This window comes from Rhododendron vialii, chromosome 6a, assembly GCF_030253575.1.
Source record: "Rhododendron vialii isolate Sample 1 chromosome 6a, ASM3025357v1".
NCBI lineage: Eukaryota > Viridiplantae > Streptophyta > Magnoliopsida > Ericales > Ericaceae > Rhododendron > Rhododendron vialii.
In genome coordinates this window covers 40,402,999-40,416,950 of record NC_080562.1, presented here as the reverse complement: position 1 = coordinate 40,416,950, position 13,952 = coordinate 40,402,999, and the positions used below count along the sequence as shown (strand labels likewise).

The window sequence follows — 13,952 nt, the reverse complement described above, 5'->3', positions numbered from 1 at the left end:
TAACATTTAATAATTAACCATTTTGTCAAAAGTTTTTTTTGGGAACAATCATTTATATCTATGAAAGCAATATGAAAAGTATAAAAATACGGATTGAATTTGGAAATTTTTAGAAAAAAGTATAAAAGGACAATTTTCAAACTTTTTGTCTTCTTAAATAATATTTTTGTCATACACTATGTGTAAGTGTATGTGGGACCCTTGTGTTTTGTGAGAAGATGTGTAATTTTGTGTGCGATTGTAGCATCTCTCGTGGCTCAAATGGTGCTACGTATTGTGAAATTGTAGGCAACACACATATTGTCAGGTGGTACTGATCTTTTGAGGTGCTGACGATCACCCTTGTGGCTCAAATGATGCCATGTACTCTGAGCTATTTCCTGTTTATTTATTAATCGTTTTAAGTGTGTTTCTGATTCTTTAACGTTTCTCACCTCCGAAATTAATCCCATGAATTTTAGTGCCACTACTACTATAAATATAAACCACTAGCTCTTCGTTGCATATACCAGAAAAATTTAGCCCATACTCTCATATACAATTAGAGTGGTGTAGTTCAGCACTCTCCCTCTCTTATTTAGCCTTCCTTTAGTTGTTCCGAGGAAAGGAGAAACAAAAATGGAGTTAGTAAATGCTAATTCCACTGTCCCTGTGCCAATAACAAAAAATAGTGAAGTGTCCGATGATCATGTCACTCAACGTCGCCCTGCAAATTATCATCCCACTATATGGGGAGATCATTTTCTCTCCTATGGCTCTGATGTCACGGTATAGTTTAGTAACACTAAGTCTAAGTCCACCGCATTGTTCCACCGCACAAGTCCGCCGCCCCTACGAATCATTTTCCTCATGGGGAGGATAAACACTTATTAGTTTTCTTATGCTCACTTGGGCAAATCCCTTGGGGTTATGTTTGGCTACGTGTGATGGCTAAATGTGATGCATCCTCATCTTTCCTTCATTTACCATTTCGAGATTTCAATTAAATTTTGTTTTGCCGATCCCCAAAAAAAGAAAAAAAAAAAAAAGAAACTGAAAATGCGAATGCTTTGTTTACGCTTCATGTTGTCTTTCACAGGTAGCTGATGTTAAAATGGAGCAACAACTTGAGCAGTTGAAAGAGAAAGTTAGAAACATGTTGATGGCAGCTGACAAACCTTCACGAAAGCTGAACCTCGTTGATGCTGTCCAACGCCTCGGTGTGGCCTACCATTTTCAAATTGAGATTGCTGCATTATTACAACACCTATATAAAACGTATCATCAACATGCTTTTGAAAAAGCCGATGTTGAAGATCTTTACTACGTGGCTCTCTTGTTTCGGTTACTCAGACAAGAAGGATATCCTGTCAGTTGTGGTAAGTCATTTGCCATTCGATTGTACTGAAATTGTCTCTACATCGCTGTATTTGAAAATGCTTTGGTTAGAGTTGCATGTAGACCTACTTTTCGAATGATGGCTCCTTATGCCTGATTCCTCAAATGGGTAGAATCCATTCTCGATCATAATTTATGTCCAACACTTTCAGAATGCATAATAAGAATTCGGAATATAATTTGCACCAAAACCCCACTTAAAAAAGTATCTAGAAAAAACACTTGAGATTCAGAATACACAAGACTATAAAGCTACAACACACACCGCCTTCAAATTGCTTTGGATTCGTGACATTTTGTACAAAAATTCATGACTTTTTTTTTTATAGGCAAAAAAAGTTTTATTAAGAAAACTTGACAAATGGTACATCAAGTTGAGGGAATGGGAGGGAAATCCAACCAAAATTAGATGAAAAAAAAAACAGTGGACCGAGGTCCAAACACCTTAGGGGCAAAATCCCGAACATCTAAAGGCCTTAAAATGCCCTCAACTGAAATAATAAACCCAGCCCAAGAACCAAAACCAAATCCTAATCCAAGCAACTCTAATCACCGCCACCACAAAAAATAGAGCAGCCGCCATCACACCACCAGCAGTAGCAGCAACAAACACGCGCGTGCACAGCTAGCTTAACAGAATATCAGAACACCACCCCACACACCACCTCTTACACCCCAGACCCGGCCATTAGAAAGCAGATTAGGACCTCTGCCGAACCCGGGACTCATTCGTTTGGTGCTTATTTTTTTTGGAGAGGAGCGAAAGGATTGTCTCTCAGCATAAGTTCCAGATCCTTAGCTTCCTGTTCAATCATCTTTTTAATTCTCAATAAATATACCAGCGTCATCATACTTAATGCCCAACTTAGTGCTTGCAATGATAGTTTCCTGAAGTTCTTCTGCAATCCTGTACTGCTCCTGTTATGGTGTATCAGCTATATAACCGGAGACTTCATGAGACGGGACTGAAGTTCCACTCGACTCAATTGAAACCAAATCTTCACCGTAAGGCTGGCTCCTATTTTTACCATTGACCTCCCTAGGCTGAAAAACCCACCATTAAATTAATCCCTGCAAATTGAGATGCTCTGATATTGTTTCCAGAATCAAAGACTATGGGTTCATTCCACACTTTCTTACCTTCATTAATCGGCTTCATTGGGTCAGTTACCATTGGAGCAATATGACTCAATATCTTTTCCCCTTGGGATTTAACTCCCGTAACCTCATGGAAAAAAGAGGAAGGCCCATTGAATCCTCCACAATAGAATCCAAACCATGAGTTGAAATAGAATTGATATCATTTGATTGACTCTCTAAATTCACATCCTTAGCTACAACTCCCAAAGCTTCGTCAGAGATGGAAAAATTCATGACGTTTTGTATAAGGTTCATAACATTTCTATATATTCTCATAACATTTGCATAGAAATTGAGAATATTTGTTGAAAAATTCATAAATATTTATCTAATTCTTTATAGAATTTTCTTTTGCCGATCATTTTTTTTGTATGTTATGAATTCAAAACAAATGTTACGATTTTATATCCAAATATTATGAATTGCTATACAGAAGACATGAATTAAAAATAGAAAGGTTCTGCTAACAATTGCCCTCGGACACAAGTTAAAGTGCAATAAATTTAAGATATATTCCAACATTTAATGTCATTTTCTAAAACAAAGTCAACAACAATTAATTTTCCTTTTCCCTCCACTTCATTTTCTACTTTTCAATTTCTTTCCATTTCACTTCCCTGCATTTTCCTTTTCCACTTTGTCTTCTAGTTTTGTCATGGGCCATTTTTTCCACATCATCATGCTCTAAGATTTATCAAGTATAGCATTAGCAGGTAACTAAAAACCAATACAAGCATGTAACATAAAAATTAAATGACCAAAAAAATACCATGGGATGCAGGACATAAATAAAATGAGATGTTCATAATTTAATTTTTCACAAAATCCTACAAGAAAAAAAAGTTTTTATAGATCCAAAACAAGGTGATTACATGAGTAAGAAAAGAAAAGAGTCATCACCTAGTACTTTAACGAAAATATAGGATTCAAACAAGATGAAGACCTTGTTGTATGTGTGAAACCTCCTATAGGTTAGTCATTTTATGTTGGAAGATGCCACGGGGAAGGGTTGGTTTAGGGATTGTCCTAGTTAAATATTCCCAAACAAAGTTGATTCTCCTATCTAGATCGGACAAATATGGACATATGAGAATAAATAGACAAATCATTTACATGAAATATTCATTGATTAATGTTTCCTTGTGACATTTGTGCATATTCCATATGCATTCCACCTTCCTTATTTATTGTACCTTAGGTCCTTAACTTGTAAATAATCTATATATACCGCATCTTAACTTGTGCCTCAGAGACATTGATTAGCATTTGCCTAATTTTTATAATTGCTCTATTTGTTGCTAAAAATGCAAGGAGACAGATGTTCAAGTGGTGTTTTTATTACTTCTTTTAATAATTACTATTTTTGGTAATTTTATCTACTTGTGTACTATACGTTATTTGTATATTTGTTCTCACAAAAGTACGTATGGAGCCCTAATATTGAAGTTCACTTTGAGCTCCTAAAATGTATGTAGTACACACACACTCTTTTTTCTTTAACAACAAAATATGAAATTTATTAATCTTTGAAAATAATATTGCAAAGATTAATAAATAGAGTAAAAGACATGACCGTGTCACATAGAAAGTGTAATTCTTGTCTCCCAAATAAACAAAATTATTTTGCTGCCTCCTAAAGGATGTCTCCAGTCTAGGGGTGACAAATTGAACCCAGACCCATCAATTAGAAAATAGACTCAACCCAACCCATTTATTAGTTGGGTAAGAATGGGTTCAAACCCAGCTAACCCAGTATTAATTGAGTCATAATTGGGCATCAATTGGGTCAACTTAAATAACCCAACGGGCAATGAAAGTAACCCACCAAATTTATTGGTCTCTTTTTCAAACCCAGACCCATCAATTGGTCTCTTTTCCCTCTCTCTCTCTCCCCTCTGCCCCCCTCTCTCGCTCTCTCTCTCTCTCTCTCTCTCTCTCTCTCTCCCCCCCGCTGGTCTCTTTTCTCTCTCTCTCTCTCTCTCTCTCCCCCCTGCCCCCCCCTCTCTCTCTCTCTCTCCCCCCGCTGGTCCGAATTAAAAATCAATTGTGACCGGTAACAATTATTTTGACCAGTCAAAATTGAAAACACATCTCATCCATTAATTGTGCGAATGGACCCGTGAAATTGTGCTCCACCGTGAATAAATTTCTCTCATAGTAGTCCCGCAAAGGGTTTGGATTATAAAATTGACTTATTTTTTTGTCCTTATTCAAATTTTTTTTTCATTTTTTTTGTTTTTTGTCATCTTTTTGTGACTTATTAATTTGTTTTGATGAGAGGAATCGGAAAAGTAAAAAAATTTGATCGAAACTTAAAATTTTTTGAATAAAGACAAAAAAAAATCAATAAGACAAAAAAAATTACTTATTCTCGTCTTTTTGAAAAAATTTATGAGTTTCGATCATAATTTTTTTTTACTTTTCTAATTTTTCGATCATAATTTTTAGTATATATGTAATTGGGTTAATGGGCGGGTCGGGTTTGCTTTAAAATAAATGGGTCGGGTTGGGTATGGGTAATTAGACTCATAGTTAATGGGTCTAAATGGGTCAATGACCCATTAAAGACCCAATCCACTAACAACTTACCCAATTTGACCCAAACCCGCCCGTTTGCCACCCCTACTCCAGTCCCATCAGAATCTAGCCCCTCTATAAATAGAAGGCACAATTGCTCTTTATTCAACACCATAATTTCTCTTCATTCCTCTTATCTTATTCCATCACATAACACAGCCACCCAACCCAGAAAAATGGCATTTGCTTCTATTCCAACAGTTTTATTACCCGCAAGTAAGGCACCCGTTCCGGTCATACAGCGTCGCCCTGCATCAGTTTTTCATCCTAGCGTTTGGGGAGATCATTTCCTTGCATACGCTTCTGCTGACATGGTAAAATTAATTGTATTATTTTTTCTTTAAATGAAGATACACGTAGGGTGGTCTAGATGAAAATAGGACCATTATTGAATAAAATTCTACTATGTCCAATCGTGTTATCTAATTGTTCTACTCTACTTAAATACATCTGCTATTTTTCAAAAGACATGGGAAAATAAAAATAATTAGATAAGGCTATTTCTTAAACAAACTTAACTGAGATTTAAGATTTCTCCCATGCAAGTTGACCAAAAAAATCCTTTCTCGCTCCCAACCTAGCTACATGCAAAGTATGAAATAGAGAATGGTCGAAAGGGAATACTACATACTCCGTACATAATTTTGCTATTTGAGTTATCAAATTGGACCAATAATTTAGGACATCCTTGTATTTTGACCAACGCAAATTGGATTATCGAAATTGGAAAAACTAGAAAACCCCTAAAATGGTAGACGAGTGCAGCATGGGCTCACCTGGTTAAGAAAATGATTTTGACCGCGTTCAATTTTAAAACCAGCTTGGAAAAGCAAGTATTCTGGGTCATGTTTTCATTTTAATTTCTGTTCTCACACAATTCCTAGACCAGAATGTATTTCCTGTGGTAATAAAAATAAACATTTCTCGTGTTAGATGATGAAGATTCACGTAACCTGCAGGTATACTTTTTTGTTAGACAAATCTATAGAGGATCCCAACCCATCGATCAATAAATAAAAATTGAACCCGATATCACACTACACCTAAGTGCAAGTACGCAACTGTTAAACCAATGGTTCTAATCCACGTAATAATGTTAAGACATGGTTATAATTATTTATTTTTCCTGTAGGAAGTGGGTATCAACATGAAGCGAAATCATCAACAGCTTAAAGAAAAGGTGAGAAAGCAGCTAGTGGAAGCTAAGGGTGAACCTTCACAACAGCTAGAGCTTATTGATGCAATCCAACGCCTGGGTGTGGCCTACCATTTCGAAACAGAGATTGAGAAAATATTACATCACATATATGAAACCGATCATCAAATTGCTCAAAAAAATGTGAATAATGATGAGGATCTTTACATGACTGCTCTCTTATTTCGATTATTTAGACAACAAGGATATCCCGTCTCTTGCGGTAAGTCACCTTTGTGTCTTCTACTGTTATGGAAAGTGATTTTTTTTTTCCGGCGACGGGAAATTACATTACTCCCTCCGTCCCAAATTGTTGTCCCTGTTTCCTTTTAATTTATAATATTTTTTATATTCAATATGGATATTATTTGATAGATCTCAATTAAAATTGTTAAACAAGGATTTCGAACCCATAAAAAACATTTTAGATGTGAAATATAGACAATTTTTTGAAAGGTCCCAAAAAGGAAACAGACACAACAATTTAAAACAGAGGGAGTATTTTAAAAACAAACAATGAAATCGAGAACGATAGTAAGAAAAAAGCAACGAGAGAGTTTTAGAGAATGCATATATACTCTATTAGTGTTGTTGCTCACTTCAACTCAACGTAGTCTTAAGCCTCACTTTTTGGTAATAAAGAGCAAGAAGAGAAAAAAAATAAATTTCTCTATGTAAATTGATCATGCATGTTTTTGAATGGTTTAAGCAGATTTATTCAACAAACTCAAGGACAATGAAGGAAAATTTAAAGAATCATTGATTGGTGATGTGAGAGGATTGTTGAGTTTGTATGAAGCTTCACATCTGAGGATGCATCAAGAAGACATACTAGATGAAGCACTGGAATTCACCACCACTCACCTCAATTCCGCACTACCAAACTTGAGCAATAATCCAATTGCAGCACAAGTAGTTCATGCTCTAGATCAGCCCATTCACTTGGGCTTGACAAGGCTCGAGTCATGGCACTATATCTCCTTCTATGAAAAAGATGATTCCCACAACAAAGTTCTATTGGATTTTGCAAAATTAGATTTCAATTTACTGCAGAGATTGCACCAGAAAGAGCTAAGCGAATTCACAAGGTGACATAATACGAACTGTTCAATAAGCCTATCTAGAAGCTCTTCATTAGTTTTTTTGTTTTTTTTTCGGCAAAAGAATTTTATTAATCTCTGAAATGATACAAAGATTAAAAAAACAAGGGCATCTGAAGGAAAAATTACTAATCTAAGGTTGTATCGCCTGTATTGTCTTTTTTGAAGACTTTTTAGCTTTTCAAAAAAAAATGCTACATTATCAGTTCATCTTCACAAAGAAATCCGGGGTATTATATACATGTTAGACCTATGTTTTACATAGAATCAATAATATATCATTTCGCTTTTCTTAACCGTGCAATTTTTGGGTTTAGGTGGTGGAAAGATTTGGACGTTGCAGGGAAACTACCTTTCGCTAGAGACAGAGGGGTGGAGTTGTTCTTTTGGATATTGGGAGTGTACTATGAGCCCCAATATTTTCCTGCTATAAGGATTCTAACCAAATTGATTTCCTTGATTTCCATTAATGATGACTTATATGATGCCAGCAATGCTACCATCGAAGAACTTGTGATCTACCATGATGCAATTCAAAGGTTAAAATTTCCCTCTCCATCGTGATCTTAAACTATTTTTTATTTGACCTGTTCTCACAAGATCAAAACCTTGAAAAGTTTTAAGTTGAGATTCCTAGACTGTGTTTGAATCTTGAATTTGTGATGGAACGTTATCAACTAATGCTAGAGTATACATTTCGAAATCTAAAAGTAGAATGTAAAGTTATTATCTAAATTTGGTTTCAACAACTATTGCTATACCCCTTGCCCCTTGGTCATTTCCCATAACCTATTTGGATTTTCAGGTGGGATGTCAATGCCCCGGATCAACTTCCGGACTACATGAAACACTTTTATCAGAAGATTTTGGATACTTACAACATGATTGAGGATGAAATGGCCAAGCAAGGAAGATCATATCGAGTCGAATACGCCAAATCCGCAGTACTTCGCCTTGAACAAACTGACTTCTTTGTTTAATTTTTACAATTTATTAGAAGTTAGAATTCCGTCAAATAGTACTTACTCATTGTCCTCAAAATGAATTGCAGTTGAAAGATATGGTTAGAGTATACTTGATTGAAGCCAAATGGTATCACGAAGGTTATGTTCCAACCTTGGAAGAGTATATGCCAGTTGGGAAACTGAGTGCTGGTCTCCGATCACTTGCGACCGCTTCCCTTGTTGGAATGGGAGAGGTTGCGACCAAAGAGGCCTTTGATTGGGTTATCAGTGATCCTTTAATTGTTGAAGCTTCTGGAGTGATTGGCAGGCTCATGGACGACATCGTTTCCCACGCGGTAAGATCGATTGAGGATATAACTTGTTCTAAAGTAGCCATAGACTCATAATACAGCATATATATTATTATGACGTCGCACTACCTCTTTTTTCATGCTAACATTTGTGATGGTGCAACTGTAGTTTGAGCAAGAAAGAGGTCACGCAGCTTCAGCAGTTGAATGTTACATGAAACAATATGGTGCGACAGAAGAAGAGGCCGTTGCTGAATTTCAGAAACAAGTTACAAGTGCATGGAAAGACAACAACTCAGAGTGCCTCCGCCCAACCGCTGTCCCAATGCCTGTCCTCTTGAGAGTTTTCAATGTGGCACGAACGTTTCATATTGTATACAAGGATGCGGATAGTTACACACATTCTGGGGCCAAGTTCAAGGAAATAGTGACCTCGGTACTCGTTGATTCTGTGCCAATTTGAAATCTCTCTTGCAAAAGGTTGAGCCCAATGATACGGTGCCAAGTAGGAATGTTGTGTGATGTTGCAATAGCCAATTTCTGTTTTCAATAAAAGATCTGTTTTTCCTTTCTGTTTTCATTTTCCAGTTGTGTAGAAAGGTGAGGTAGAGCGAGGAGGAGGGCAAGCACTTGTATGTAACGAATTAATTGGGATGAAATATATGCTCGATCCCATCTCTATTCCTTTGATCAATAAAATTCCCATTTCAATCTATCTCGACTTCCCCTTGTATCACCCGAAGATCAAGTAATCTTGTGAACACCTATTTGTATCGCTATGCCACTAAAAACAAGATGATTCCCACAACAAAACTCTAATGGAGTTTGCAAAATTGGATTTTTACCTATTGCAAAATTTGCACCAGAGGGAGCCAAGTGAAATCACCAGGTAATCGCCTTCGTTGGTTGAGTCAAATTGTAGTGGTCTTACAAGTACAAGATAACGATCTTGTTTCATGTTACTAATTCCATTTTTCATTTTTGTTTTTTCGGCTGCTGGAAAGATTTAGACTTTGCAGATAAAACTACCTTTTTCAGGGAATATAGAGTGGTGGAGTGCCACATAATTTTGGATGATGGGTGTGTGCTTTGAGCCTCAATATTACTAACTAAAGCGATTACCTTGGCTTCAATTATGGACGACAGTGAACAGAAAAACAGAGAAGGAGAGATGTGTCTCTCTGGAAAGCAGGGGAAAAAGAAAAGGAAAAGTGGGGCTGCTCTCTCTTGGCCTACATTCATTACTTTTCCCTTTAAATACTACTACTAGCATCTTTACATACAAAATAGGCTTGGGCTTAATACAATCATTTGGCTCAATACAAAATAACACAAACTAGCCCAATTACAAACATAAACTTGGTCCAAATAAAATAAAAGACAAACAATGCATTAATTTTAACAAAATCATCCCAAATGCTTGGGCCACGACCCCCTTCGTTTGCCGCGCCTTCAAACTAAGGAAAAACACCATAACCAAACCGTTTATCTCTATATTAGTAGAAGTAGAACGGTACTCTATTTCAATGGAGAGAGCTACTGGTTAATTGGGACAGAAGCAAATGAAAAGTGTGCTCCCAGTTTTTTTGTTTTTCTTTTGTTTTGTTCTTTTTTTCATTTAATACATGATTACGCATGGTTTAATTAATGTACACAGTACACATGCAATTGATAAGTGTATTACTGTATTCTATGCAAAACTAATTACTCAGTCTGTTCCCTATTCTTGGTTCTTCTGTCTTTTTCAAATGTCGGTCCCACAATATATATGGTCTGTTTCGAAAAATCAAAGAAACATTTTTTGTTAATTTCCGACACTATCCAAATGCAATGGAGAAGTATGCTCCATACAAAACTAATGACTCGCTCTGTTCTTCTTGGTTCTTTTGTCCTTTCAGAATGTCCCCGGCAATATTGTCCATTTTGAAAAATCAAAGCAGCAACTTCTTTTTTACTTTCCGAGACTATCCAAAGGTACTTATATAAACCCGTCTTGGTCGTATCCCTTATCTGTTAACGAATTCCTTTCCCTTTGCTCATAAAATATTATAACTTTTATAAAAGACCTAAATACTATGAGATAGAGCGAGTACCAGAAAAGCAGCCGATGTTGTGCCAAAAACAAAATCGCCAGTGAAAGAGGCACGATGTATTAAAGGAAAGCCATTGCCAACAATTGGCAAATGCTTTTCATTAGCGTAGCCATTGCCTTGAGCCTCCATTGCTTATTTTGCAAATAATAGCACTCTTTTTTTTTTTAACTGAAGATAAAGGAGCTTATGTATATATAGCCAGTAGTGTTGTGGGTTTTTTTGTGCTTACAAACTTGGGTTTATATAGGAGGGCAGGAGTGCCCCCACCCCCCATCTTTGACTCTGGAATTCCGGCTAAGTCGCGTAACTCATTGGTTAGCCCATCGTAGTGGCCCCGTTCGGCCGTTCCCTCCGCCGCATGGCAAAGGACGTCGGGAAACTACCATTCTATCTTTGCATGTGATTCATGGATGTGAACAATTAATGTACGTGCAAGTTTTTTTCATACGAGTTACTTCAATGTTGAAGATTGTTGGACGGTACTGCAGTCGCCTTTCATATTTAGGGCGAGGTTGGCTTATTCACGAAGACTCCTTGAATCCCTTATTCACGGAGTCGAGCGACCTCGGCCGTCCATTTCGGCTTTAGACGGTCTGGATTTAAATGATATTTTTTCGCAAAAGAGTTTAAACTCTTCCCGGAAATGATCGGAGCCGTTCAATGTTTTTAAACGGCTTTTTTTAAGAGTATTTATAAAAATCAACTCATTCAGATATCAATAAGGCTTGATCGATTTCCATCCCTTAATTTGCATGGAAAAAAATTTAACTAATTGATAACGCATTTTCAATATCCAAATTAATGAGTTGATGTGTTACTTGGAACAATATTAAAATAAATTGAACAACTCCATGTTAAGATATAAAGTATCACATTACTTGAGAGTGGAATGAGTGATCACTTTATAACATTTGAGACTTTTTCACTCATTGCCAATTGATTTTGAGATTGATATAAAATTTCTACATGGTATCAGAGCGGGGCCCATTCCACTCCACATTTAAAAAAAAAAATTACAATCCACACCTTGCGTTGACAGACCAACAAAAAGACTGCACGATAATAGGACCTAAAAGTGGCCACACGTGATAGACCTCAAAAGCGGCCGCAAGTGAGAGGGATGTTAAGATATAAAGTGTTACATTGCTTGAGAGTGGAATGAGTGATCACTTAATAACATTTGAAATCTCTCCACCCATTGCAAATTGGCTTTTAGATGTATATAAAGTTTCTACACTCCAATTATTAGAGTAAGACCCAAAAAAGAGAGTTCCATACAATCTGATGTACAACGTTGACCAATGATATGTACCCATAATTGGGATTTTTATAAATGGATGGCACATAGCTGTTTCGATTCCCTCGTCATCAGAAAGTCAAATGTTCAATGGGTATGGTGAATGATCGATGAACACCCTGTATGATGTAATCAGGCGATGGGTAGGATTGCAAATGATCGGAGTTATTTGCAACGAGCTCAAAGCTCAAATAAAAAGAACTATTTTCAAACTTGAGTCGATAGGTAAACAAACGAGCTTGAACTATTTTGTTCAGCTCGTTTCAAATGCGAGATGAGCACGAGCTACAGCTCGGCTTGAAGGAGCTCGCCCAGGCGCCCATATACTACATTGTCCGTACTAAATATCTGTAATAATGTTTAATTTTGTGGGCTTCAAAGTTACACGATAAACAACTGCCAAGTGTTAGAGTTCTGTGCCCGCACATCTTGTATTGTCGAATTGTATCATATTCAATTTTGTGGCAAAAAGTGGTTTAATTATCCAAACCCTCTAACTTTATATCATGTTAACAAGTCGTGTCCAGAATTACTGCCCATTAATATACATTGTCAGTATTAACTTTTGTGGGCTACAAATTTAGTTCGACACGTACGATAAACAGTTGCCAAGTGCTAGAGTTGTTGCAATTACTCCTACCAAAATGGTTGGTGATCAGTCTCTACGACAAGTCACAAGTACTACTAGTAATTAGAAAAGAAATGGTTGGTCAGTCTTTTTCCTATTCGATTTAAAAGAAAACTTTACATCCAACTCAAAAGTACGTGGATTTCTTCTTGCTTTGATAGGAGAAGTTTTTTCAACTTCAGACACATGACAACCTTTCATTGGCCCAAGTCCCTTTCTCCATAAAATCCTAGTCTCATCTGCCTAGCTTCTACCTAACAGAAGTTCACCCAACCCATATTCCACCAGTAATTAATCATTTTCACCATTAACTCCAACAATTCAATGTCCTATTTTTTAGGAACGCTCATCAGAAATAGGAAATCAGAATCCTATTATTCTACGAATAGATTACCCTATACACCTAGTATTATGGCCGGATTCTAACATAAATAAAGAAATCAATTCAAGCTGGATCTCTAAAACTAAACGCTAACCATAATAGGAGTACATCGATCGGATCACTTTTGAACAGAAAACTAACTAGTTAGGCTTGCTATATATTGTGACTGTGACTAAGGTTAGTGTTGCTATAGAACTTTTATTACCACCTCCCTTCTAGACCTTTATCGAGCCTTTCTACATATTAGCCTATCGCTGTTGATGGAAACATTTACGAACCATTGGACCAATTCTGGACCCAAACATTGGGCCTGAACCAGCTGCTTTCTAGGTTTCCCGTCAAGGCCAGCACTATCTCAATTATGTCGGCACAAACCATTGGACCAATCGAGCAGGAAGGCATTTTTTTTCTTTTACTTTTATCCCCTAAACTATTGACATTTTTTCTACTTTGTTCTTAAACTATGTAACAAACAAATTTGTCCCCTTAACTCTCTGTTCTGCAATCTATTTCGTCCAAAATTGTACGAAATAGATCCTACAAAAATGTGCGGTGTTGATGGGTGTTGGGACGCCACTTGGCAAAACCCCATCGAATGTAATTGGAGAAGCTCTTGAGTTCCTTTTTTTGGTGAACTGCAAAGAATTTTATTAGTACATATTTGAATCTTTTATTTTTTAGATGAATGTGTTTTTTGCTGAACTAGATAATTGATTGTCATTTTTTTATTTTTATAATTGGTAAGAGAATTTATGCTTATGAATGACCCCGTATTTCTAAAATTCTGGAGTCGCCACTGAACATGACACGATGACTCTGGAGAGGAAGATCACCATTCACAGAAAGGAGAGGTGGTGATGTGGCAAACAAACAAGTTACTCTGGGTCAAGAGGCGGTCAAGGGCAGCA

The 13,952-nt window shown here is 36.7% G+C and overlaps 1 protein-coding gene and 1 long non-coding RNA gene across 2 annotated transcripts; one reads left to right on the top strand and one right to left on the bottom strand.

Moving 5' to 3' along the window:
* Positions 1-492: 492 nt before the first annotated feature.
* On the top strand, positions 493-9,343 carry LOC131330404 ((-)-germacrene D synthase-like). The gene is made up of 7 exons (XM_058363971.1): positions 493-768; positions 1,079-1,358; positions 7,002-7,377; positions 7,707-7,928; positions 8,195-8,333; positions 8,441-8,689; positions 8,814-9,343. Exons 1-7 carry the CDS (start codon positions 619-621, stop codon positions 9,105-9,107), a joined length of 1,710 nt encoding a protein of 569 aa, XP_058219954.1. The 5' UTR covers positions 493-618; the 3' UTR covers positions 9,108-9,343.
* Positions 9,344-9,838: 495 nt separating this feature from the next.
* LOC131330407 (uncharacterized) lies at positions 9,839-11,159 on the bottom strand. The gene is made up of 2 exons (XR_009201111.1): positions 10,738-11,159; positions 9,839-10,101 (listed from the first exon to the last, which is right to left on the bottom strand). It is a non-coding gene; the product is annotated as an uncharacterized LOC131330407 (long non-coding RNA).
* Positions 11,160-13,952: the final 2,793 nt, after the last annotated feature.